Here is a 25,328-nt window from a genome sequence, read left to right as displayed (position 1 = left end):
AGACACTTTAGCCAGGCCGATTTACAGAAATGTGACATAATAAAAACTATCAGGGCACATAGGAGTTGCAATCAAATCAGTGTCATCTGAGAGAATGGTTAACTTTAAAAATAAGAACATGAACATAAGAACTAGTGGGGGGCATGCCTTCACCAGTTCCTCTCTTACATTTGCACAGAAATTGAGTCAGAGGAAGACGGTGTTTGTGTAGCTTGTTCAGGCAGACTGCAGGCACCACGTTTAGCAGAAGGGGTTGCTGGTTCACATTGAAACACCAGCACCCCCATTCTACAGCCACTCGCAATGTGTCACCCTGTGTGGCTGCAGCCACAGTCAAGGTCTGGGTCTGATACTAACCTAAATGCCCATCCACACACCAAAAGGACATGACAAGTCCAGCAGCAGCCCTCTGTCTGAGTTTGCGATGGCTGTATGTTTATCTATTCATAACATTAATGCTGGTTGGATTCATGTCGCAGTTTGCCTTTGCTTCACCCCACAGTTGTCAGGCAAAATTAAATTATGGTTTCATAAATCTGAAATTGGGGTTGTGGTTTACAGAACTGCCATCTGCTCCTTCACGGCAGACTAATGTAATAGATGTTTTAGAACAGCAAAATTGATGCAGGACTTTATGTTCCGTCTAATAACTAAATATGAATACTTTGAGGCCTTTTCCATGTCTGTGTGTATGTGCATGTGTGCATGCAAATTGTATGTTATTGAATTCTTCTTCCCATGAAAACTCTTTTAAACAGAGGTCTTTCCATGACTCAAATGAATAAACAATTGTTGGGTATCTGGAAAATAAAGAAACCACACATCTCTGAATTGTGAGACTATGGATATGAAACTAGAAGACACTGCACATATCAAATTCTGGCATGGTAGAATGATTATAACTGCCCCAATGATAACTACCTTTCTTTTGCAAGAAGTGAACCGGTCACTGGAAAGACCAAATTAATAGACTTTTGAGTAGGTTGTAAATTCGCTACCAACCATTAGTTAATTAAAATTACATTCCCACACATGTTGTCAAAGTATAAATTAATTGCTCACGGTAATGGTGATGGCATGAATTCTGACAAATATACAGTATCATAATAAAAAGCCATATAAATATATATTATTTGTATGGCAGCCTAATTCAACGTTTCACACTTCGTTAATTTAATTAACTCATGGGTGCTGTGGAGTTGGAGAATACAATCTTCAGACAGAAGCTCATTTAGTTTAAGCTACCGCCTCCAGCTTGGTGAAAAATATATGCCACTTCTGTTTCCTGGATTTTAGGTTTATGTGCATGAGGTGGGACCTTGTATTTTTTTCAATTGAAACCTTAAATAAATTTAATTGCATCTGTCTTTAAGGTGGCTTTGACTGAATCTCAGGCTCAGGCTTTGTTCTACTTTTGCAGCTCCCAGCTTAATGCAACAATTTCCCAGCTGGATATCTGTGGTCAATGGTAATTAGCTGCTAATCATTAGACACCACAGACCATGGACCTCCAAGTCTATCAGTGGCCCACACAACAGCAGAATCTGTAATTTGCATTCAACCATGAAAAACTGCACAAAAGTACAGAGTCAGGAAATCTGCATTTGTTGCAAGAAAATAATGAGATCAACATCCGTTTTTTTCTTCTTCTACTTAAACCGCATTATGACCAGTATTGAAAACGAGAGCGAGAATACATTTCCAGAAGTTAATTTAGATTCACCAGTACAGCAGTAGTAATGAAACAGAGTACAGAGGAACACCTGTCAGCAAGTCAATATCAAGTTGTCATGTTGCATGTGAAATGGAGTGACCCATGGTCCAGCATAATTGCCTCTGCTCTTGTCATCCGAGTCTGTTCTTTTCCCCTCTGATTTATCTTATGTCCAATCCAATCATATTTTGTCTCGTGAATCTCATACATATTTACCTTTAAATTGCTTAAAATTCCGGTCTATCCATCTATATCGATGTGTGTCTATCCATCGACAAGTATGTTTGTTATAACCAGTAAATAAACAGTTTATATACAGGCTTGACAAAATCATATTCAAGGTCATAGATATTTACATTTATGGAAATGTTTGCATCTTCAAAATGTATTTAATCATTGATGCTTAATGAAGTGTGTATATGTATTACAAACTGGAAATCCTACCAGAAAATGTAAGATAATGTAGCAAAATGTGTCCCGTGGCATGTCTCTTTCCCGTTTCCCCAGCACAAACAAGAGCATGTAATCAGGTCACCACTTCTGTGTCATTATATTGTAAATCTTTATTTATAGTTCATGAAGGTTTTAACTTTATAACATGAAAGGCACACAAACATAAATGTGAATTTTTATGTACAAAATATTTACAGAATAAATAGATTACACAGATCTACACTGCCAAAAATAAAACTATAGTGTTCAGACATAAAAAAAGAGATAATAATAATAATAATAATAATAATAATAATAATAATAATAAAAGTGGTTTTACACCCTGAATAAGTATTATGCTGAGAAGTACTGCTGAGAATAATTGGATGTTGGATATCCAACAACATGACAAACAAACAATCAGTCGCTATATCCCTTGGGTCTGAGTTTGAAACTTGAAACAGAAAAGTGATTGTCATGCACCATCTTTAAAATCACCTTTTGAATAGTGCAAAATAAAAAATCTGAAATATCCAACTGTATACAGTAAAAAAGGCTGCCAATAGATTAAGTTAACATATGTGCATTTCTTATCTAACAAATATATTTATAGAAACATAAAGAGAAAATTATAACAACATTTCATGGTAGACTCATTTTTCATAAAAAAATTTAAAAATGTGTTTGTGTGTGTGTGTCTGTCTGTGTCTGTCTCTGCATGTTCACATAAATTAGTACATACCATGAGTTTAAATAAACATTTCAGCTAAAATATGACATGCTCTTTGCTTTAATTTTGTGTCATACCAGCAACCAGTCTTGGCATTGCACAGGCAATGTGGCCCGTGGCGTATGTTTATTCTATGGAAGAATATACAGTCATGATGGAGAATGCTCAGTAAGTTCTGTGTTGTAAAATATTTACACAGGAAGCAGCATACAGTAACTCCTTGTTAAGTCTATCAATTGAATGCCTGCATGTACTGTACGTGCATGTGCAATGGCCAGTCTGAACAGTTTGAATACTTTTGCAACTGTATTAATGTAGTATTTCAGAAAAACTGAAAATTGGTGAAACTGAAAACTTGAATTATTGCTTCCACATTAACAATGTGAGGCAGATATTATGTGACAACAACATTCTAAGGCACTTCAAGTGTTAAAAATATACCCTTTTTAATTGAAAGACGGTTGATGCTCTAGCACCTCCAGGTAGTCAGGCTCTGTGTGGAGGTTTGCTTTGAGTTCAAAATACTCATTTTTGGACTGTTCCACCACCACCTTGCGTGGACGGCTGTACATGATAGCCTCCATGAGCCTCAGCTCCTCATGCTGTTCCTGGCCCTGGATCTGAGCTCCGCCTGGCTGCAGCTGAGTAATGTTCCTCCTGAGGTACTCTGTGATCCCCAACTGCTGCAGATCCTTCTCCCTCTCCAGAATGTTCCGGTAGAGGGACCCATGGTCTCCCAGGGCCACAAAATCAGCTGGGCCTTCTGTCAAGGCCATGAACTTAAGGTTTTTGCCCATGGGAGGCGACTCATCCCCCATTTCTAGGAGACTCCGGCAGAGGTGTTTGGACTCGTCAAGGATGGCGGGTAGCTGATCCAGCTCCTGGTCCTTGTGGCGAGCACAGTAGGCGGGGGTTCGGCACACCTGAATAACAGGGCTGTGACCTGACTCCTCATAGGTGTTCATATTCACGCGGGCCCTCTGTGCCACATGGTGGGTAGTCTTCTGTCCATACATGCTGTACTGCAGATGGATGGGGCTATTCTCCCTGGGTTGGTCCTCCGACTGGCCCTTCTTGGAACGCCTCCGCCGGTGCAAGACCACGACTACTATCCCTGCTGAGCAAAATATGACCGTGAGACAGAGGACAAGGAGGCTGAGGATCAGGACCGAGAGCGGTACTGTGTTGGTCAACGAATGAAAGAAGCCTCCCTCGGCATTGCTGGTGTTGGTTGCTTCAGTAGTTTTGCCTTGACTGTCCTTAATGTTCAGGCCTGGGCACATGACCTCAGCTTTCACATCCCGCAGTTCAGATTTAGCTACCTTCCTCGGCATGTGGCACAAAATGGTGCCTACTACTATATCCTTGGCCAGTTTCTCCACCCACTGTTTGAGACTGACCAGATCGCAGCTACAATCCCATGGGTTGTCCTCCAAGTAAATCTTCTCCAGGGAATTCAACTGGTCCAGCAGGTTGCTCACAGCTAAGTGCAGGAATTGGTTTTTCCGCAGATTCAAAGTAGCAAGTGGCACACTGTGAAATATCTGCGATGGGAGGGTTTGAAGAAAATTGTTATTTAAGGAGAGCAGCTTCAGGTTTGGCATTGGGTTGAAAGTACCAGGGAGAATGTCTTTGATTGCATTGTATTCTAAATACAAGTATTCCAGATTGTGGAGTCCAGAGAACATTCCTGGGGACAAATGATCCAGTCTATTACCATTCAAGTAAAGCCTTTTCAAATGGTCTAAACTGAGAAAGGTTTCATTGTCCACATAATCAATTTGGTTGTTTGCCAAATTCAGCAGCTCCAGGCTCTCATACACCACAAAATCATACTGCAGGAGCCTCTGTATCATGTTTCCAGTCAATATGAGCTTCCTGGGACTCAGCTGGAGAAGCCCAAGTTCGGAAATCCTTTCAATCCCCCTGTCCTGACAGTGAACCAATAGGCCAGCAGTTGGGTGGTTGTAACAAGAGCACCGTTCAGTGCAGAAGGGAACCGAATTTGGCACTGGTGTGGGGATCTTTGCCTCATCCTTGGCATCAATCACCTTGGGGACCTGGACCAATTTCGTTGAAGGGGTGACGACCAGGTCCAATGACTTGGATGGCTCCTCCAGGTCTATATCAGTGTGGGTGGGACACAGAACATCCTTTTTGACCTTGTTAAGAGGGCTGCCCCTGAGGAATGGAGGACTGTTGCAGACCACCTCATCAATGGCAGCCTGGGACCGCATGCTCTCAACCCAGATCTTCAGCGGCAGGATCTCGCAGTCACAAACCCAGTCATTGTCATCCAGCAGGAGCTCTATAATGCGACCCACATGCTCTAGAAAACCCACATAGGGCAAGGTCTGCAGCTGGTTCCCTCGAAGGTCCAGGTGGGTGAGCGGCACAAAGCGGAAGATGTTGGTGGGCAGAAACGTGATGGAGTTGTCATTTAGGATCAGGACCTTCAATCGAAAGAGCTTGCTGAAGGCCCCCGGCTCCACCACCCGAATGAAGTTTGTGTCGGCCTGCAGGAACTCCAGGTTTCCCAACCCCTGGAAAGTGTCCTCTTTCAGCTCGACTAAAAAGTTGCTGTTGATGCGCAGCTTCTTCAGGGAGCTCAGGGCACTGAAGACCCCTGGCTCCAGCGCCTGTATGCTGTTAGCCCCCAGGTGAAGGGAAACGGCGTTCCTCAGTCCCTCCAGATCCTCTGCATTCAGCTCAACCAGGTCATTCTTATACAGACTGAGTTGAAAAGGTAGGTCCGATGGCACCTGGACCTGCGAGATTTTGGTGATGTTTCTGGCCTCGCAATTCATGTCCACGATGCCGTCTTTTTCCTCACAGATGCACAGGGTGCCACATGATCCTCTGGAGGATGGCTGGACATTTTGAGATCTGGCAGCAATCATCAAGGAGAAGATCAAGATAATGCAGGCCAGCATTTTCTGTTTTTTAATGTCTGCAGAGAGAGGGAGAGGGAGAGAGAGATCACTGTACATTATAAATGAATTAATCAGACCATGCATACTGATAATATTGATTATATACACACACTGAGCACTTTATTAGGAACACTTGTACACCTACTTATTCATGCAAATATCTAATCAGCCAATCATGTAGCAGCAGTGCAATGCATGAAATCATGCAGATATGGGCCAGGAGCCTCAGTTAATGTTCGCATAGGAATGGGGAAAAATGTAATCTCAGTGATTTTGATTGTGACATGATTGTTGGTTCCAAACAGATTGTTGGTTTGAGTATTTCTGTCACTGCTTCTTCAGTAGCCTTCCTAGTCACTGGATATGAATCCAATAGAACACCTTCGGGATGTGGTAGAACTGGAGATTCACAGCATGAATGTGCAGCTGAGAAATCTGCAATTGTGTGATGCTATCGTGTCAACATGGGACAGAATCCAAAAGGAATGTTTTCAACATCTTGTGGAATCCATTTTGAGAGCAAAGGGAGGCCCTACCCAGTATTAGTATAGTGTTCCTAATATACTGCTCAGTGTGTGTATACTTTACACCAACACACACACACACACACACACACACACACACACATATATATATGTATATATATATATATAGAGAGAGAGAGAGCATTTGATCATTGTCTGCCCTCAATACAAGCATATTGTACATGTAAAAATATCTCATATGTTGTGATTCTAGGATTAAAGCATTTCCTAAATATGCTTTTTGATTTTAGCCTGTTCGGTCACATGCGGCATGCACATTTCTGTGTGGCAGGAATATCAGACCCAACACAACCAGCATATAGAGGAGTAATTTAAGAACCAAACAAATGATTGAAATTGTTACAAAAATGACATTATGAGAAAGTATCCAATGTTCTTTTTTAATGCAAAAAATTATGACTTGACACTTTACATTTCTTTTATATGCATCAGTCCATCAATTAATTTGACTATTTCTGTGGATTGTGAAACACTATCCTTCAACTACGGAAGGCACACAAGCACAAAACACAAGGATTCAAACACACTTCAATCGCGCTCTTAGATATTCCATCTGACTAAAATATTCATCTTTTTTTCCTCATAGCCACTGAAAATTATATCATTGTTATTTTTTCCATCTTATTATGTGCTTATTAAAGCATAGGCACGGAATTCAGGAGCCCCTTAGAGTTCTTTTGACTTAGACTTAACAAGCCATCTTCATGCTTTGCTTCTCCATTTTCATATCCAGCAGTCCTACAGTTTTCTATGACGTGCAAAACACTGCATGTCTAAGGGATTGTTTTTTTTCCCTCCCCCACACCATGAGACATCTGACTACGTGGATGAGTTATGCATTATGAACTTCTTCTGAAGCTGATTTTTATGTCAGCAGCCCTATGGAAGAATGTGAACATGATTGACATGTTAAAAAAAAAATTATAATAAATTATTCTTACTGTAGAATTTCCAGCTAATTATTAACAAGAAAGGGAAGAGATAATTGACAGCCCATTGGTGGACATCAGCTGGGAAGGGGAAAAAATGTTCCCCCTTTTTTTTTCCGCAACAAATGTGTGGTTTGTAGCAAAGGGACCACAGCTCCACTGGAGCTTGCAAGCGGGTCATTCATGCATGTTTACTGCATTCGCTGAAATAGTACGCAATAATAACTAAAATAATTGGAAAGAATTGTATTCTAAGACCAGATCAGATCCGGAAATTAAAGTGTAATACTCTTCCCTTGTGTCCTGATGACACACACACCAGTGTATTACAGGTTACCACACACCAAGCAATAGGTACTGTGTTTTTATTTTATGGAAGGTATGCAAGGATAGTAATTACAAATGCAAAGCTCCATCAGCATACCTGAGACTTTAACAACACAATCACACAGCAAAGCCAACCATGTACAAGTAATTTTATATCCTTTAATAAAACGAGGTCTGCAGTGTAAGAAATGATGTTACTGTAATTATATAATGAATGTCAAAGTAGTTGATGATCAATGCACTTGCTAAAAAATAGATAAACTGCAGTCCACAAAATTACCAGAATTAAAAAAACTGAGGGTACACAGTTACCCCTGAGATGCACCATGGACTGAAGTGTGTCTCATAGAAATGAGTTTCAAAGACGCTTCAGAGATTCTGAGAGGAGAGAGCTGGGTTATGGCAACATTTTGAGATGGAGTAATGATTCAAATATCATATTATGATGGACATTTTGTTGGCTTAAGTTACACCTGAAAATGTGTTTTGGATGCTAACACGATCAAACCCAAGGGCAAACAAACAGACACACGCATTCCTGCATGCGCAAACACACACCCACCCACAAGCACACGCACGCATACTCACACACACGTATACACACACACCCTCATACCCCAATTCAAAAATACTATAGAAATAAAACCTAATGGAAATGACAGACATTAAATAATTCCCAGAAATGAAATGGGATCAACCCATCGTTCCCCTAGCTTCATCTTATAGCCAAAGTAGACATGTAGACGAGTATACATGTTTTAGAATGTTTTGTTCTTTAGTTAACAAACCATGCCTTGACACAGTACATTTACAAGACTCCATAAGTGGCAACTGTGAAACGCATCCCATTATGCAATAAAGTACTAATGCCATGTCATGCAACAGCATTAACAGACAGAGATTACCATACTCCTGTAACATCACAACATGTTAGCTTGCGATGAGCCATCTCAGCTCAAGGGCTTATTCATATTAGGCACAGATGATCTGCCAATTTATAATTAAGTCATAACTTAACAACATATTCATGGCATATGCATACATCATGGCAAACGACATGATTTTTTCTGCCATCCGTAGGGTCTCAAGCAGCATCCCGTGATCATATTAATTCCACGGGCACAGTTAATGCAATTAGGCTAGATGGGAAGAGTTGCCTTTTTCTGTCAGCAGGTTTCAGGCAACTTGACTTTAATGTGAAATAACTATAAATAATACAAATTACTTTAGCTGTTCGCAATTATAATTGTATACTTTATTCAAATTAAATTCAGATTTACAGGGTTTAATATTCCATGCCAGGTGCACAACATTGTCTTAGCTTGATGACGCAGTATATTGCGTTCCACTGCATTTACTGTTTACTGTATGAAATCCAGCTCTAACGTATACAATTAAGGAATAATCCATGAGGAGGTGGTCATTACCCATGGTTTTAAATGAACAATGTGGAGGAAACCACAGAGCTGGACATCACAAAACCTGCAGGCCCAGAAAATCTGGAACCATACTTTTTAAACTTGCTACTGACTTTATTGCTAAACACGTATCCAGCATTTTTAACCTAACTCTTACCCAAAACGTCATAAAAAAACATGGAAATCTGCCCGTCTTCTCCCTCTGTTAAAAGGGGAGGACTCTACATCATTAAACAATTATAGGCCTATTCACAACTTGGCTGTCTTGTCAAAGGTCCTAGAAAGATTGATAAATGATCAATTGAAAGCCAAATAATATTATTCCAGTGCACCAGTCTGGCTTCAGGAAGCAACACAGTACCATCACGGCATCCTTAAAGGTTGTAAATTATTTAATTGAGTCACAGGATCACACAAACCCTGTGCTGCTCTTTTTATTGATCATTTGAAAGCCTTCGGTACAGTCGACCACTTCATCCTGAAACAATGGCTGCTCAAAATGGGTTGAACTGAGCCAGCTGTTAGCTGGTTTGAAAATTACCTCTCTGAAAGACTCAATGTGTTCAATTTGATGGTTCATCTTCCAGTGTACGATATGTTGTGTCAGGTGTTCCCCAAGGTTCTGTCCTGGGTCCACTTTCGTTTACTATTTATGAAAACAACCTGGGCCACACTATTCCTAATGCAGTTTCATTTTTATGCTGACAATACTGCCATATACTGCTGTGGTGCCACTCTTGCTCAATATATTCTGAGTACCTGCAGTCTAAAAATAGTTTAATCTGTCATTGAATGCTACAAAAAACTAATTGATGAGGTTTTCTAATGACAGGAAACATTATCTCCTCCTCTTAACATTATAACATTGCAAAGCAGTCAAATCAAATTTAAATTTAATTGATGATCGTTTAACTTTTGAAACTCAACATTGAAAACTTAAAGAAGCTGAAACTCAAGCCAGGTCTTTATTTTAGAAACAAACCCTGCTTCTCCTTTGCTGCCAGGAAAAAATTGGTTGAGGCTACGTTTCTTCCTATGCTCGACTATGGTGATCTGCTCTGCCCAATGCTTGCCCTGGCTGGAAACTGTGTACCACAGTGCTCTGAGGTTTGTTACAGACTGCAAAGCTCACTCACCATTGCATCCTATAAGCCAGAATTGAGTGGCCTTCATTGGCCATATGCAGACTAACCCATTTGCACATTATTTATCAGTCTATCCGCGGCCTGCTTCCCTCTGTGGGTATATGTCAATTAAAACTAGCAAGTACTGTTTGCGTTCAAATGACACCCTCTTACTGTCTGTCCCTAAGGTTCGTACTGAACTCAGCAAACAGGCCTTCATGTTCTCTGCCCCTACAGCCTGGAACCATTTGCAAAATGATTTGCAGCTAGATGAGCTGATCCCAATTAGGACATTAAAACATGTAGGGAAGTGTTTGGAGGCGGAATCGATTGGAATTTGTAATTGCTTCCTTAGCTAGATTCCGTTTCCTCCTGTTTGTCTTTTAGGCATGTGATTGTGAGCTTCTACTGTATATTTTACTTTATGTTTTTAATGTTGCTTTTATATTGTTTGCAACACTGCATTGCTGCTATCTTGGCCAGGGCTCCCAGGACAAAATCCTGTAATCTCAATAGGACTCACCTGGTTAAATAAAGGTTAAATTAAAAAACAAAAAAAGGAGAAGAAAAAGCTCTGGAGGAAGTGAAAACATTAACATAATAGACTGAGAACAGGCATGGAGGAAAATGTCTAAACAAGCTGATAACAGCGTTGAAACTGCACTGAGATACATCAATGATGGAACAGAGACACTGCCCCAGAGCACAATAATCTGAACAAAGGCAAATGACTGCTGGGCATGCGTGTAACTTTAAATGAACGGGAAAGTACTGTGTATGCAATTTGTTTTTCATGTAATAAGACAGATTTTTTTTTCTTTTCTTTCCGCCAAAAAAAAGTCTTAGAAGTGCATTAAAAATGTATGGCAAGACAATAAGCTGTAAATCAATGCTCCTGTAACTAAAATGTGTATATTTAGACGGTTTGCGTCCTCAATTCCACTGTTTCTCAGGGGGAGATTTGCCTCCTAGCATCCATCCGAGAGACTTACATAAAATACAGGCACAAGAACAAGGCAACGCAGCAAACTGACAAACAGGAAAGCAAAATTAAAAATAACCTTGCATAATGTATAATGTGCAGCAACACATTCAGTAAACAACAACCCTTAAAAATATGACTAAGCACTATGGCGCTAAAATTTCTATGCAAAATAATTTACAAAGTGACATGTTTTCTGTTGCCGGTGTTAAGAAGGTAACCTACAGCTATCTGCTGGTGGTTGTTCCAGCCTGCACACGTTAATGACATTGGTGGGCAAAGCCAGGCACCTACAGCTATGCGACTTTGAGTGGGTGGATCGCAGGGGAAAACACACAGGAGCTGACTAGGGGCAGCAAATGGGCGCTGATGCATTATGTGCTAATCCGAGTTCTGTGGATGGGATGCAACATGCGCACACAAATTACTGTGAGAGCCTAATATCAGATAATCAGCGATCCCCCCATATTAACCCCCCCCCCCCCCCACCTGGACCCTCAGTACTTCCCATCACTTCTACCCACCGAACAGGAGTGAAAACCTTGCACCAACTTAACGATTAATGGAGAGGTCTGCTAATGTAGGGGATTGCGGCCTACCAAGAGCGGAAAGACAAATAAAGCATAAAAAAAGATACATTCAAAATGGAAAATAAATTGCTATGCTACCCAGCTCAGAGTTCAATGGAGTAACTCCCCTTGTGATAGCATTCAGAGATAATTCTTTGGAAAACATGGAAATTGCAATTTGAAGGTATGAGTGCTAGTGCATGCACACATTTAATTTAGAAAAATAGCTTTTTACAAATGCATGAGAGAACCGTAAATTGAACAGTATTGCTTATGCAGGATCAACTCCAGCAGCTGAGCCTTGAATACAGTTCAACATTTTTAATCGGGTAACTAAATGCTATTTCACCACAGCCAGATTAAATTTCCCTCAGATTAACATCCCTATTTCAGAGCAAATCGGAAATCCCTATGCTGTATTTCCATGCTGCCTTCTAGACACTGTATTCTCATCAGGATTTTCAAATGACTTTAGTGTCATCAAAACAACACTACCCCTCATCTTTGTAATGTAAAATGTATTAAAACCTATATCTTTGTTATTGAAAAAAGTAGGAAACAATATTGTTGCATGGCAGATAGAGACCCAATGAAGAATAAAAAATAGCAAAGGGAAACAATGACCATATTGATCGTAGTAGGTTTTCAGCGGTTATAAAAGGCTAAATTCTGAACTAGCTTTTTGCAACCAACAATCCTGGGTTTATCCCTAAATGTTAACAAACTAATCGGGCTAACTCAGTTAGCCACGTAGCCTGCATGAGACCGTCTGGGCTCTATGTTGCTTGTAGTGGTAGGCTACATCTGCCTGCTTCATACACAGCAGTGACGTGACTGGACATGCTGAGAAAGGTCAGCTTCTAACAAGGTCGATGTTTAAATGATTTGAACCCTGATGGCTCTCAACTTGGCGGTATTTTTAGCTGTGCGCTATGCCAGGCTTAGCATTGCTGCCAAGTCAACGCACCCGCCATAGGAATTTAATGGCTTGACACCATGTCGTGCGTTTTGATGCTAATCCATGTCAAAGCGACTTCAGTGATTCGTTTTTTTCAACCACGGTCCTGCCCAACACTGCCTGGAGCGCTATAAAAGCCTGCAGGTACAAATGAGCTCCCATGTGCTGTCAATAAGTTTTGGTTTGTTATGTAGTTAGTTGTCATAGGTACAAGAGGTAAGCTGGCTGGCTTATTCGTTGAATTGAAATACTCTAAATACCCGCTATTCTACTTATAAATGTCGACAAACAGACGTGCAAAAGTCATGATTTTGCATTACCATGCAAATTAGGTTAATAATTAGGGAAATATTATTATTAAAGTTATGTTGCTATTTTATAGAGGAATGATTAGTCACTTTTCAATTTGATAACAATTCAATGACAAACTGTGCTCCGTTATTTTTAAATCGGCAAATGCCGCTGTTCGACATCAGATTTTTTATTTCGTATTTTTATTTTTAATCGATTTTCATTTTCATCGAATGTTAGTTAAGGGGGGCTGTTTTTTTTGTTAAGGCGGCCTGCCTTAACTGTAAACCACTGCGGGAAACTCGTTAGATGCTGTGTTATAATTTTGCCAAGATCATCATCATAAGAGCTAACCAGGACATTAAGAATTCTATCCATGTTCAGGCTTGTAGACTCATCAGCATTTATGGAAAACATTCCTTTTTTCAACTTGTCAGATAAACATTGCTTCTGCCATGTATAAGTTTCCTGTCACACACCATACAGAAACAATCACAGTGTTTCTTGCACCAAGTGTTAAGCAGTTGCCCATCAACCCAAGACCATCTCCATTCATTTTTCATTCCCCTCTCCCTACACATTTGATGAAAAAACTGCCTTACCATTGGTAATTGAAGAATAAATGGTTGCAAAACCGAATGTGATTAGATAGGACACATCCAGAACCAGAACAAAAACAAAGACACGTGGGATCGCGTTATGACATTTACGTTATAAGATCTTATATTATTTGCATGTTACAAAAGAAGGGATGTTATCATATTGATGTATTACACAGAATTAACTTCCTCCTGTATATACTATAATTTTAGGGAGAAAGTAGCAAAGTTATGTATTATCTTGATTTGGCCAGGGAGGGGTTGTTGTGTTCTCTTTTGTTATTTTGTGGAAAGAAACGGCCAAACGCCGGAAATCCGGCACCGTGTGAGAACTTTAAGCACTGCATGTTGACTCACCCTCAGCCTGTGTTTATAGTCCTTAAATTTGGGTTCCAAAATATGCAGTTGTTGACACTGTACCAAAACATTGTACAGCTGTACAATAATTCAAGCTCATTGGTTGAAAATTGGTTTGAAATGCCACAGCCAATTGCGTTTCAACGTCAGTGTGTGCACAGACAAGGGGGAGACATAAACAGTGTTGTGGTTTGAGGGTGTTTGTTGCTGCAATTCCTCTCTTGACTGTTAGGAGTACTAAATGACCTATTGTACCATTAAGGCCCTATGAAATCTGGGCTGCAAGTTTGCCTTGAATGACACATTCCCGCCGAAATGCGTTTGGCACATTCTGCTGCAGATTTTCTACCGTGCAGGTGGGAGTAACCCAAAGCAGTGAGAGCACCCTTTCAGCATCCCTCCATACATATCCACCCAATCAGCAGCCAGAGTAACAGTGCTCTGCAGTTCAATGCAGCACTATTTCTGTTTAGAAAATGAACAATTCTCCAACATTTGCGGTCTCTTGTTCATATACATTTGGCCATATTTAGTAAGGATTTGTGGGGCTTTTATACACACGAACGAGACAAAAGGCTTTGTCCATAGGGGCAGCTCCAGAGGTTTGCACCGGTAAAATGAGAGCAATACAGCATCCCAAAAATGTGTCTGAGTTGATGCATATGTATTATAGGTCATTCTGATGTTGGACAGCAAAAGCATGGGTGGAGAGAATGGGAATTTATGCATAGGACCCGCTACAGCTGATTTATCATGCCTGGTTGCCGTTGCCAGTGACAAAACCAAGCCACCCCATCCTTCCAGCAAGAGAACCCCCGGCATTTCCTGGCTTTTGGGTCATTTCAGCATACAGTCACGCCATTAGCTGGTGTTTCACAGGCCACATTTTCAAACGGGCGTTTGCTATTATAGAATTGCAGAATTCTATAATAGTTGTCTATGCTGTTGAATAGTTTCCACAAACTAGCCCAACTGCTTCTGAGGCTCAGGGTCCAATTCCGCTATTAGCTGCAGCATAGCAGGAGGAGCAGAACGGCCATTTTGTGGAAAAAAACTAGCCAAGTACCCATAGACTATTGCAGATTATGCAATTTGGGTGAGCCCATCCCTTTACTTAATGAGTATTATATGCCATTTGTTTTTTGGTGTCAAATCTGTTCTCATGCCAACTTTTTTTAAAAGTCAGTTATAGATCTTTTCACTCTGCTGACAGAAGTTACTTTAGCTGTAATTGCGTGTCTTAAATACTGGCAATGCATTTAAATGAACATCCTGCGGCTATGCTCATTTACATAACCGGTCCTAGTAAATACCTTGATAAAATATGGGGCGTTGTATATTTGTAGCATGGTTAGCAAATAGGGCCCATTGTCTCACATACCCATTGTTTCTTGACCAGCATGAAGGCAGCAGAACAACAAGGGAAGGTCTCTAAAGGGGAAACAAACCTAATATAAACTCTCTAGGGAGCTGATGACCTCTGTACGAGCAAACAAGAAAGTCATTTTGTGTCCATTGATTCAGCACAATGTTTGAATCGCTTTGTCATGGGTTTGAGCGTTACAGGGGGCAACACTGGATTGTGAAGGTCGACATGCCATGATCAAATGAGAACTGAGTATATTGTCTGTGATTGGATGTACATAAAACATGCCAATTCATGAGTTCTGCAACAACAGTCTTACATATTGATAAATAAAGATATGAAGCTTGGGCTAAATGCCCGGTGTCGTATTGAGCCTGTGTGTGTGTGTCAGGTCTTATGCTGGGCTGGATGGGCTTGGGGTGGATTCTGTTTATTCTGGTTTCTTATTATTGCAGTTAGGATATTTAATGTTTACACTTCTTTTCAGTCATCATTGACTGCAATATTATCTGATCATTTATGAGTCTGAAAAAAGCATGAGCATAAACCTTGGCCATTGACAATACCAGCAAGCGATCTTTAGATCCTACATCTCCAAAGAAAATTAAACCTATTTGTTGTGTGCATAGCAACAAATCAGGGCATATTTAGTTAAACCTATATATCTCAAACTGTAAGTTACAGTTGCATCGTTTGTGGTAGACTATCATATCTTAGTTATATAACCAGCTCGTGACATAGCCAAATAACTTGCTTGCTCATTATATAATTAGTTAGCAAAGTAAAAACTTCAAAAGACAAAAATATAAACAGTGTTGTGTAGCTCATTAAAGTCAACATTTCATAAAGTCAGCATCAAGTCAAACGACGGCAGTCTCTGTCGCTGTTTTCTCTGTCAGTTTTCCAAAACAGTGCATGAGAACCTGGAGTGAGTGGGGGGGTTTGAACATCAGCACATTCACAGAGAAGGGGGGGGATCAACACAGTTGTGGTCTGAGGGCGCTTGCTACTGCAATTCCTCTCTTGACTGCTAGAAGTCCAAAATTATCAATTGTACCTTTAATTGAAAATAACTTTAATGCTCAGCATATACATTCAGTGAGCAACACCCTTTCTGGCACCAACAATCATTCCATGGTGAAAGTCTATCACATTTCTTCCCCATTCTGATATTTGGTCTGAAAAACAGCTGAACCTCTTGATCACGTCTGCATGCTTTTATGCATTTAGTTGCTGCCACATGATTCCGTGATTAAATATTTGCATTAACGAGCATTCAAAATATTTGTGATAGTGATCAATGAGTGTACATAGCCCAGAGGCAGTATGATGCTCTGGGCAATGTTCTGCAATGACGAGTCTGGTCAAAGCTGACAGAAAGTAATGCAAATAACCACCCATTACAACAGTGATATGCAGAAGAACACACTCTGAACACACAATGCATCAAAACCTTTAAGTGGATAGGCTACAGCAGCAGAAGACTTGATAAGTCTAAAAGATAAGCCTAATAAATAATAATAAAATGCTCAGTGAGTGTATATTGCAAATGTCCCATTTCTTATTTCTGTCTGAACAAGCGGTTTACATCTGGAGTTGTAGCCTCTGTAATTTGCCTCTCTCTGTCTTCTGTATCCTGTGATACTTTCACCCCCAATGTAAGGAGGTCATTAGCAATTGTTTGAGCTGACAATTTTGATATGATTTTTAATTATAATCATTCTGGACAGCCTGACTGCTAGTGATCCCTAAGTCCATATTGTTGACTTTGAAATACACAAGCATTTTGTAAGAGCTCTAATGGATTTTTATTTGTATATCTTAACCTAAAATGTATACTACAAACACTTCCCTTTTAGTGTAATCACTCTTGTTTGAGGGAAACACATTATCCTCTCTGTGACTTTTAGGATGGAATTTTTTTCTTCAACAACATGAACCAATATTTAGTTGTATTTGCACCACTAATATAATAGGTACATATTTACTTTGCATACTACATAATTACTTTACACAGGCGGTAAAAGCAGTTCTCTAGCAGATGGAGGGTTGCTGGTTCAATCCCGCCCTGGGTGTGTCGAAGACACAGGAGAGGAGAATGCTTTGGATACAAATGCAGAACATTTACCTACTCAACAAATGTAATCGTTTCAAACCTAGTGGCCCCCTGGCTTCAGAATTCCAATAGCTCACAGCACTGGAATGGATAAAGTGCAGAACAATGGCCATACTAAAAACTAAAATGCTTTTTATCACAATGTAGATAAGAGCTTGTCGAAGATACACATATGTCATTGTTCAAATTAATTTTGCCAATGATATGTCCACCAGAAAACAATTTATAGTCAGGAGAACAGCAAGCAAGGGTGGACTCAAAATGATTAAGGCACATTTCACCATCATTCTTAAAACTAAAATGGCTAATACCACACTGTATGTGAGATCTACATGTAAAAATAGTTTTGTTCATAACGTTTATCTAGACACGAGAACATTTGAGCAACTGGAACTCGAAGTGAACAGCTGGTGAAGATCTACATGTACAAATGTCCTTGTTCAAACTATGTTTACAGGTCTAGCCATGGAAGAAAAACATTTTAGAGGCCCCCTTTGCCGGCATTACTTGGACGAATTGGAACTGAATATCCAGAACAATGTCAAGACGGGATGGCCTGGATTATTTTCACCAATATAAAATCCTTTCTGAGGTCATTTTGAAAAAGGTAGCGAGCGCTGGTTTGTTTTGTTGCCATTTTGCTTCTGAAAAGGCTCAAGTCCCTCAGGACACAGGCAGCTATAAAGTATTTAGCACACCTAAAAAGATTAAAGTATGAATAAATAACGAACAATTAACATGTAAGACATTTCAGGGTGCGTTTCTCTCATAATAAAATCTATATTAATGCGTTCAACATTGAGCTTTTTTTTTTTTTTTACAATCACCCCATTGAGTTTGGTGCAGGGCTCGGCTCATTTCTCGATGGCTGACGCACACATGTTCATTCCCATTTGGTGAATTGATTTTAATGAGAAATGTTGTTCTGCTTGTTTTTTCAGATTTAACTCCATAAAGTGGGTGGCTATTCACATCAGCTGCGTCATCACTGTCTGTAATTTAGCTAGCTAGCCCTGGTCTCTGATAAGAATTATCATGTACCTTAATCACACGAAGGTACATGACTGGGACCCACAAGGTCGGTGGTTTGATCTCTGGTGTAGCCACACAGCCGTTGGGTCCTCGAGCAAGGCCCTTAACTTTGCATTATTCCAGGAGAGGATTGTCTCCTGCTTAGTGTAAAATCAACTGTGCGTCGCTTTGGATAAACGCATCAGCCAAATTACATGCAATGTAATGATGGCTGCAATGGAGCCGGGAGAATGTCAAAATGATGGCTGATAGCGATTGCTGCAGTGGAGCCCAGGTCAAAAAGCCTTTTACAATTAATATTTAAGTGAACAGAAGTGACCCTGACCTCTAAATGGTACAGAGTTAAACACGACACCTTTCTTCAAGCATTTCTCAACAAGATTTTGAAGAATTGATGACTTAATCAGCTAGGTCTAACGAGTTCAGTTTGAGTGTGTTATAATTCATAATTTCTTGAGGGCTTTTTATTTCTATGTTTTACGGTTACAAAAGAATAAAACAGGAAAAGGCCCTGTGCAAAAGTTTGGGAACCCTGTCAGTTAGTACTTTGTAACTCCTCCTCGGACAACTATAACAGCTTGCAAATGCTTCCTGTAGCCAGCTAAGAGTCTTTTTTCCCCATTCTTCCTGCAAAACACCTCTAGTTCAGAAATATGATTCAGCCCATGGCATGTTTGAGATCTTTCCAAAAATGTTCAATAATATTCATGTCTGGGGACTGTTCTGGGGACATTCCTAAACCTTCATCCATCTTTCCTGGAGGTACTTCATTGTTGATTTTGAGGTATGCTTTGGATTATTGTCTTGCTGGAATACTCAACCTCTCTTCAACTTCAATGTCTGGACTGACCTTCGAACATTAGCCTCTAGAATGTCTTGATATTTGGTGGAATCCATTTTTTTCTTCCACTTGCACAATATTTCCTGCGCCCCCAGCTGCCACACAACCCCAAAGCATAATGGATCCACCTCCAAGCTTAACAGTTGGCAAGGTGTTCTTCTCTACAAAGGCTTCACCCTTTTTTCTCCAAAAATACCTTTGTTGGTGGTTTTGTCAGTCCGCTACTCTTTTTTGCAGATCTTTTGCAGTGAAGTGAGCATTTCCCACCAGGTCTTGGGCCATCTGACATTTTTCTTCCAGACTTGCCTTGACTGTTCCATTTATCTTCCATTTTCTAATAATGTTTCTGACAGTGGAAATTGGTAGTTTGAAACATTGAGAGAGATGTTATTGTCGCATGGTGGAAATGAACCATCTTCATTCTGACATTCTTGTACAACTTTACAGGAACCCATGATTGTTAACACCAGACAGAACAGCCACTGCAGTTGGATACTTCAGAAGGCATGGAGTTACTTCAGAATAAAAACTTCAGCCCTGAAATTATATTCACCTGACTCACTGAACTCACCTGGGCCTTAGTAATCATCTAACAAAGAAGTAACAAAGAATAATCCATGAGTGTTCCCAATATTTTGCATAGGGCCCCTTTTCCCTTTTTATCATTTATAAACTAAAAATTAGAATACAAAGCAATATTTTCAGAAATGAATGTCTCATGATTGACTCTACCATTCAGAGGTCAGGTTTGCTTTCGATCACATACAGATTCATTGTTACAGACAGATATTTGCACCCAACTGTATGTTGGGAAGAAGTGCGACATCCCAATGAGCACATTATCTTTGGTTGAAAGCGGAAGAACAAGATGGCAGCGTCACAAAACAGCATTATTCTCTGATTGTTTTAAATGTTTTGCACAGTGTTTATTCCGATATTTTAGTTAACTGGTCATACGATACATTGAAAATTGCAATTGTCATTATATTTATATTCTGCTTTGAGTCAGGTTTGCTCATTGTGACAGATTTCACAGTTTAACGTTAGCTAGCTAACTGGATGGCGACTCAACTGTTGCTACTTCAGGTGGGTGAAGCATGAAGCACGCAACCCTTCCGAAACTGGTACTGGTACTAAAGTAAAAACAGCTGTTCTGGGTTTTTACTCTGAACTTATCCATCTAACTCAGTCATTCTGTTTTGTGATATTGCCCCTGAGCATGGGGACGTCAGCTTAAACATATACATGCTCATATTGAGGACATAAATACTGGCATCGTAAAGAGTTATTTGGTGCAGTAGAAAATAACTATGTTTATTCTTACAAAGAACAAGGTTTCATTGTTGCATCATTCATAAATAGGCATTCTGATCTCACCTGTGTGACCATGCACTTCTGGGACCACTCTAACGCTGTAACACCCATGTGACCCTACACGTCAAAGGGTTAATGGTAAGTATGGGAAACCTGGGAAAAGTAGGAGACTGCATGGAAAAGTCATGTTAATGCAATTTAAGTCCAAGTCGCAGACTCATGTTTCCAACTCTGCTTTGTTGTATGTCGCTCTGGATAAGAGCATCTGCCAAATGCCTATAATGTAATGTAACTTAAGTCAATGTGACATCTGGTGGGTCTTCTACCTCTCAGTATTGGTCCTTGCACATGGCAGGGCCTTGTACCTGTTTGGGGTACACACAGTTATGTTGTACTCTGCTGGACACAACTGATTTATCTCCTCATGGTGTGTCTTACAGAGTTTTCCCCATACATACTGAATATTTAGGGTGGAGAGGTTCTTGATACGAAAGAGAACATTCTGGTTATGGGTGTAACCCTGGTTCTCTGAGTGAAGAAACTACTTTATCTCTCCAGCTCTAGGCCGCTCGGAGACAGGGTCAGTCAAATGTTCAGTGATACCATGCCAACTCAGGTGCTTTATATAGCACTTATCAGGGTGTGTGTCTTAAAGATTATCTGTATGAAAGGACCAGGGGGGATCCTTCCCCATAAATATGGAATATATAGGGTGGATTCTCTTCACTTAGAGTACCATGGTTACACCCTTAACCAGAATTCAGTTTTTCAACTGCCAGCTTAAATGAAAATAAAGGCTATTTGATTCAACAGTGGTCGGTCACGTCTATCCAGTTTTATCCATTGATTCTCTGAAATGGAATCCTTCCCATCTCTTAACCAGCGTCCTGTAGCACAGCTCAGATAACCTGGCATGCATCAGTTTTCTCAGACTGAAAACAATCTGTCTGTAAGCAGTTTTTCTTCTTACTCATGTTACTTATGTTTCTCTTTGAAAAAAGATCTAAGATGAATAGTTTGTATTTTTAAATAGAATTGTAGCGTTCTATAAATAATGTTGAGCTCCTGAGCAAAAATTAAAGGAGGTAAACTATCCAGGTATGACAAGTGCCTGGTGGCTCTTTCTTAGGTGACACAAAGCTAACCGTGGAGCTGCCAAAAAATGAAAACAAACAAAGAATGCAGTGATTCTGCTTTCCTGGGTGCAGCAACATGGTTGGACCTCAGATACTTACTTATTGCTGTGAGAAGAAACAGCAGGCTACATGCTGTGGTAATTGCATCTTCAATGAACATTGCTGCAGTTTACAGGCAATACAGAGCTCCTTTCTTTTTATGACTTGTAACACACTCGAACTGCACTCGTTAGACCTAGCTGATTAAGTCATCAATTCTTCAAAATCTTGTTGAGAGATGCCACCTGGAGTTATCCAATGTTAAATGTTGACATCACCGTGCACACTGTCATCTCTAACATAGTGGAATGTCAGCCTCTCCACTGCAAGCCAAAGATCCTAAAGCAATTGAAAGCTCAGATGCAGGAGAGGATAAATGAATGAAGGAAGCAACAATATTGCAAGCTGGCAGAAAGCAGCTGCTGATGATTTCACAAAAATAAAAATGTGGTTCTTTTGTTATTGCTCATGAACCTCAGTAATTTTCACCACATTTTATGTTATATTCCTTAAAATACTGCTTGTTGAGAAATTTTAGACACATTTTATTGGCAGCACTCTGCCTAATGGAGAAGTGGTTCTGGTGCAATGATACCTTGGCATTATTGTTAGGTCCCACCTCTTTTGCAGAATTTGTAGGACAAGTAGAGGGTGGGGTGGGGTTTAGTGAGCCACTAATAGGAAGGTGTGTAGGACAAACCTGGAATGGAACAGCAATAATGATGTGCAGTTCAAGATTATTCAACCTGCGCTGTTTTAAAAAGCAAAATACATTAAATTATCCTAGCTTCAAAGGTGTGCCAAGTGCCAGGCAGATGAATGGTAAATGAGAATCCAGCTAGCATCAAACCCTCTATTTCCTCAAAATGAACCAATTTTTAACTCACTTTAAACTTAGTTTTTTTTTTTAACAACACACAAATCACATTTGGTCTAATTCCTGCCAACTTCACTGTGCATAACTAGACAAAGAATAAAGCTTCTGTAAAGAGTCCTTGTGACAGCATCTCTAAATAGCACCAAATAAATACGGGACATTTGAATTGAATTAAAAAAGGAAAAGGATGTCTCTGAAGTTGACACTCAGCGGTACCACATATTTCTCTCCTCTCTGCTTCCGTGTTCCAGCAGTTCACACGCAAACTCTCAGATGCCAAGTTCAAATTCCCAAACCCTTCAAGTGCTCTGTCACACTTGATCAACTCGTGAGTAGTGGCAGAGTGAGAGACAGATGGCCTCTGACCTCTGAAAATACTGCAAATGATCCAGGGTCAGGTATATCTACAACTCAACATTTCAACACGTTCTGAGACAGTAATGTACTGGAGGGGACAGATGTTGTTAAACATGAGCATAGGATTGGCAGAGCAACTGAAGTAAATTCCGCTTTTGGCATCAAAAAGACCACAATGCCAAAGGAGGGTTTCAAAATATTTATTTTAATATATATTATTATTATGAAAAGTACTGATACATTATAATGATACATATTACTAATAATGCTAATAACAATCTATGGTAAATGATTGACCAAATTCTTTGTTCATTTATCAATGTAAAGCCTGCCATTTATCTCAGCATAGCACGTATCTGTGGGTTGAAGAGAACAAAAAAAAGTCTTAACTCCTGCTTTGAAAGCTAAAAACGCTAAACGTTTCAGATCAGATCACTGCAGTGGCTTTAGGTTGTCTTTCAGTTTGCTGACACAAACCTTCAGTGAGTGACAGCACTTCTGAGCTTCAGGGCCAGAGAAGCGTCAGTTCGGCACCACTGTGGCACCACACCACACCATACTATAATCCAAAGATCATTCATATCTGAAATTCCCTTAAATATGGTATCATGGTCGAAAACCATGGGAAATGATAGCCTACATGCTGAATCCTTAAGAGTTTCCACCTGCTCTCATGCTAGTGTTGCACTGTTATTTTTGAGGACCTTGAAGTTGTTCATCCAATCAAATGAAATAAATGGTTCCTTGCAGTGTGTAGTATTGAACACGTTAAATCAAACTGATATCCTAATCATTTATCAATATTGTGCAGGCATAAAGTTAAATGCCCTACTATTTACAAATTGTAGCCTATATTCATTTCCATTCTCTCACTCCGTGTACTCCCCGCTTCTTATTAGAAATAATAAACATCAGCCGGTCATAATTAAACTCCACGTCACGCTGGTCACAGTACTGCATCCTGCATCCTGTGTTGTACCGCACACTCCCTTCGACAATACCTGGTACATACGGGTTATTTTGTTAATGCAGGTGGACATTTCCAACGTCTTGATCACATGCCTTCATTAGGCTACATAAAAAGTATATCGCTAACTCTGCAGGGAAAAAAAATCTTTCGCATAACATCTAGAAAAGTCGGATCATTTAGTCAACAAAACCCCTTGATTACTGAGCAAACGTGCATCCTCAATCTATTGCTGCCTCAGGTATCGAAGAGTAATTAATCATCAAAGGAAAAGGACAAATTAGGTTAATCGGATCGGAAACCATGCCAGCATCCACTGTTTTTTCGCTCGTGAGAAATAGTCATTCACTCATGCACGGAAACGACGTGACTAAATACTTTGGCTTGACCCAACTTGTTCTGTCATGTACTTGAAACGATACGATGCAGAGAGAAGTTCAGATGTAATCACCTACGTGGCTATGTCATTTGCTTAAATTCACGTCGATACTATTAAAATCATACAGTAGCAGAGTCTACTTGCATATTTCACTCGGTGTTTGGCATAATATACACCGTACAGTCATATAATTTTGTGCAATGGTGCAGTTGTCTCCCATCATGCCACAATGGGCGAAAATGCTGTACAGTTGTGGAAACTCCTGGCTAACTGTACTCACCCAGTGCGCAGAACAAGGAAGACAGCGAGTTAATCCGAACCAGGCTTTGATTTAGACATAAAAAAGCGTGTTCCCGTTGAAAGGCAGCTACAACGCAGAATAAAGAAAAAAGTTTTAACGGTCCCAGTGTTTCTACTGCATCTCGGCCGCAGGGAAAAAGTAATAACAGGAGAAACATTAGCCTACACTGCATCTAGACAAAATGCTGCATTAACGTCAGATTCTCGCAGATAATTCTTGTTTTTATTTATTTTACAGTTGTCAAGAAGAAACAGCACTTGTCATTTTCTTGTTGGTGTATGATTAAGTTTCAAATGTCGTGAAACTGATGGCTTCTCCAATCACATGTAGACTATTTGCGCAGTTCTGCAGACTGTCCGCTAACGTCCCTGCTTGCTTCGCTTTCCCTTCTTTTCCCAGAGATAACCGAAAATGCCTGCAGTTACTTGGTTGGCGTAAAAGTGAGGACCTCTTCTCTCCTTCTGAGACAGTGTATTAGCCCCTGTGTACTGGCGCGCCTCCGATTTGCGCTTGAAGGGGGACAGTAGAGTCTCCAATTCAGAGAAAATAGCTCCTCCTCCCACACCCGCCGCGGTTGATCTGTGGAGAGCAGCGTCGGCCTCGACAGTGACGCTTTGAAGGTGCTCAGTACTGTTGACTGCATCGTTAATAAGAAATCAGTGTGCTCTTCTTAATTTATTGCCGGTAACTCTTAG

The 25,328-nt window shown here is 40.2% G+C and overlaps 1 protein-coding gene across 1 annotated transcript; it reads right to left on the bottom strand.

Annotated features, from left to right (window-relative positions):
* Positions 1-2,494: 2,494 nt before the first annotated feature.
* slitrk6 (SLIT and NTRK-like family, member 6) lies at positions 2,495-25,001 on the bottom strand. Its single transcript, XM_061226831.1, has 2 exons — positions 24,613-25,001; positions 2,495-5,826 (listed from the first exon to the last, which is right to left on the bottom strand). The coding sequence occupies exons 1-2, from the start codon at positions 24,803-24,805 to the stop codon at positions 3,323-3,325; spliced, it is 2,697 nt and encodes an 898-aa protein (XP_061082815.1). The 5' UTR covers positions 24,806-25,001; the 3' UTR covers positions 2,495-3,322.
* Positions 25,002-25,328: the final 327 nt, after the last annotated feature.

The sequence above is a fragment of the Conger conger genome, chromosome 17 (genome assembly GCF_963514075.1).
Source record: "Conger conger chromosome 17, fConCon1.1, whole genome shotgun sequence".
Classification (NCBI taxonomy): domain Eukaryota; kingdom Metazoa; phylum Chordata; class Actinopteri; order Anguilliformes; family Congridae; genus Conger; species Conger conger.
This window is presented reverse-complemented; position numbering and strand designations above follow the sequence as displayed.

Bases quoted from the DNA above. Each gene is read 5' to 3' on its own strand.
- slitrk6 (XM_061226831.1), bottom strand. From the start codon at position 24,805: ATGCAGTGTAGGCTAATGTTTCTCCTGTTATTACTTTTTCCCTGCGGC. The intron at 5,827-24,612 runs GTGAGTACAGTT...CTCTCTCTGCAG, and splicing joins TTCCTTGTTCTGCGCACTGG to ACATTAAAAAACAGAAAATG.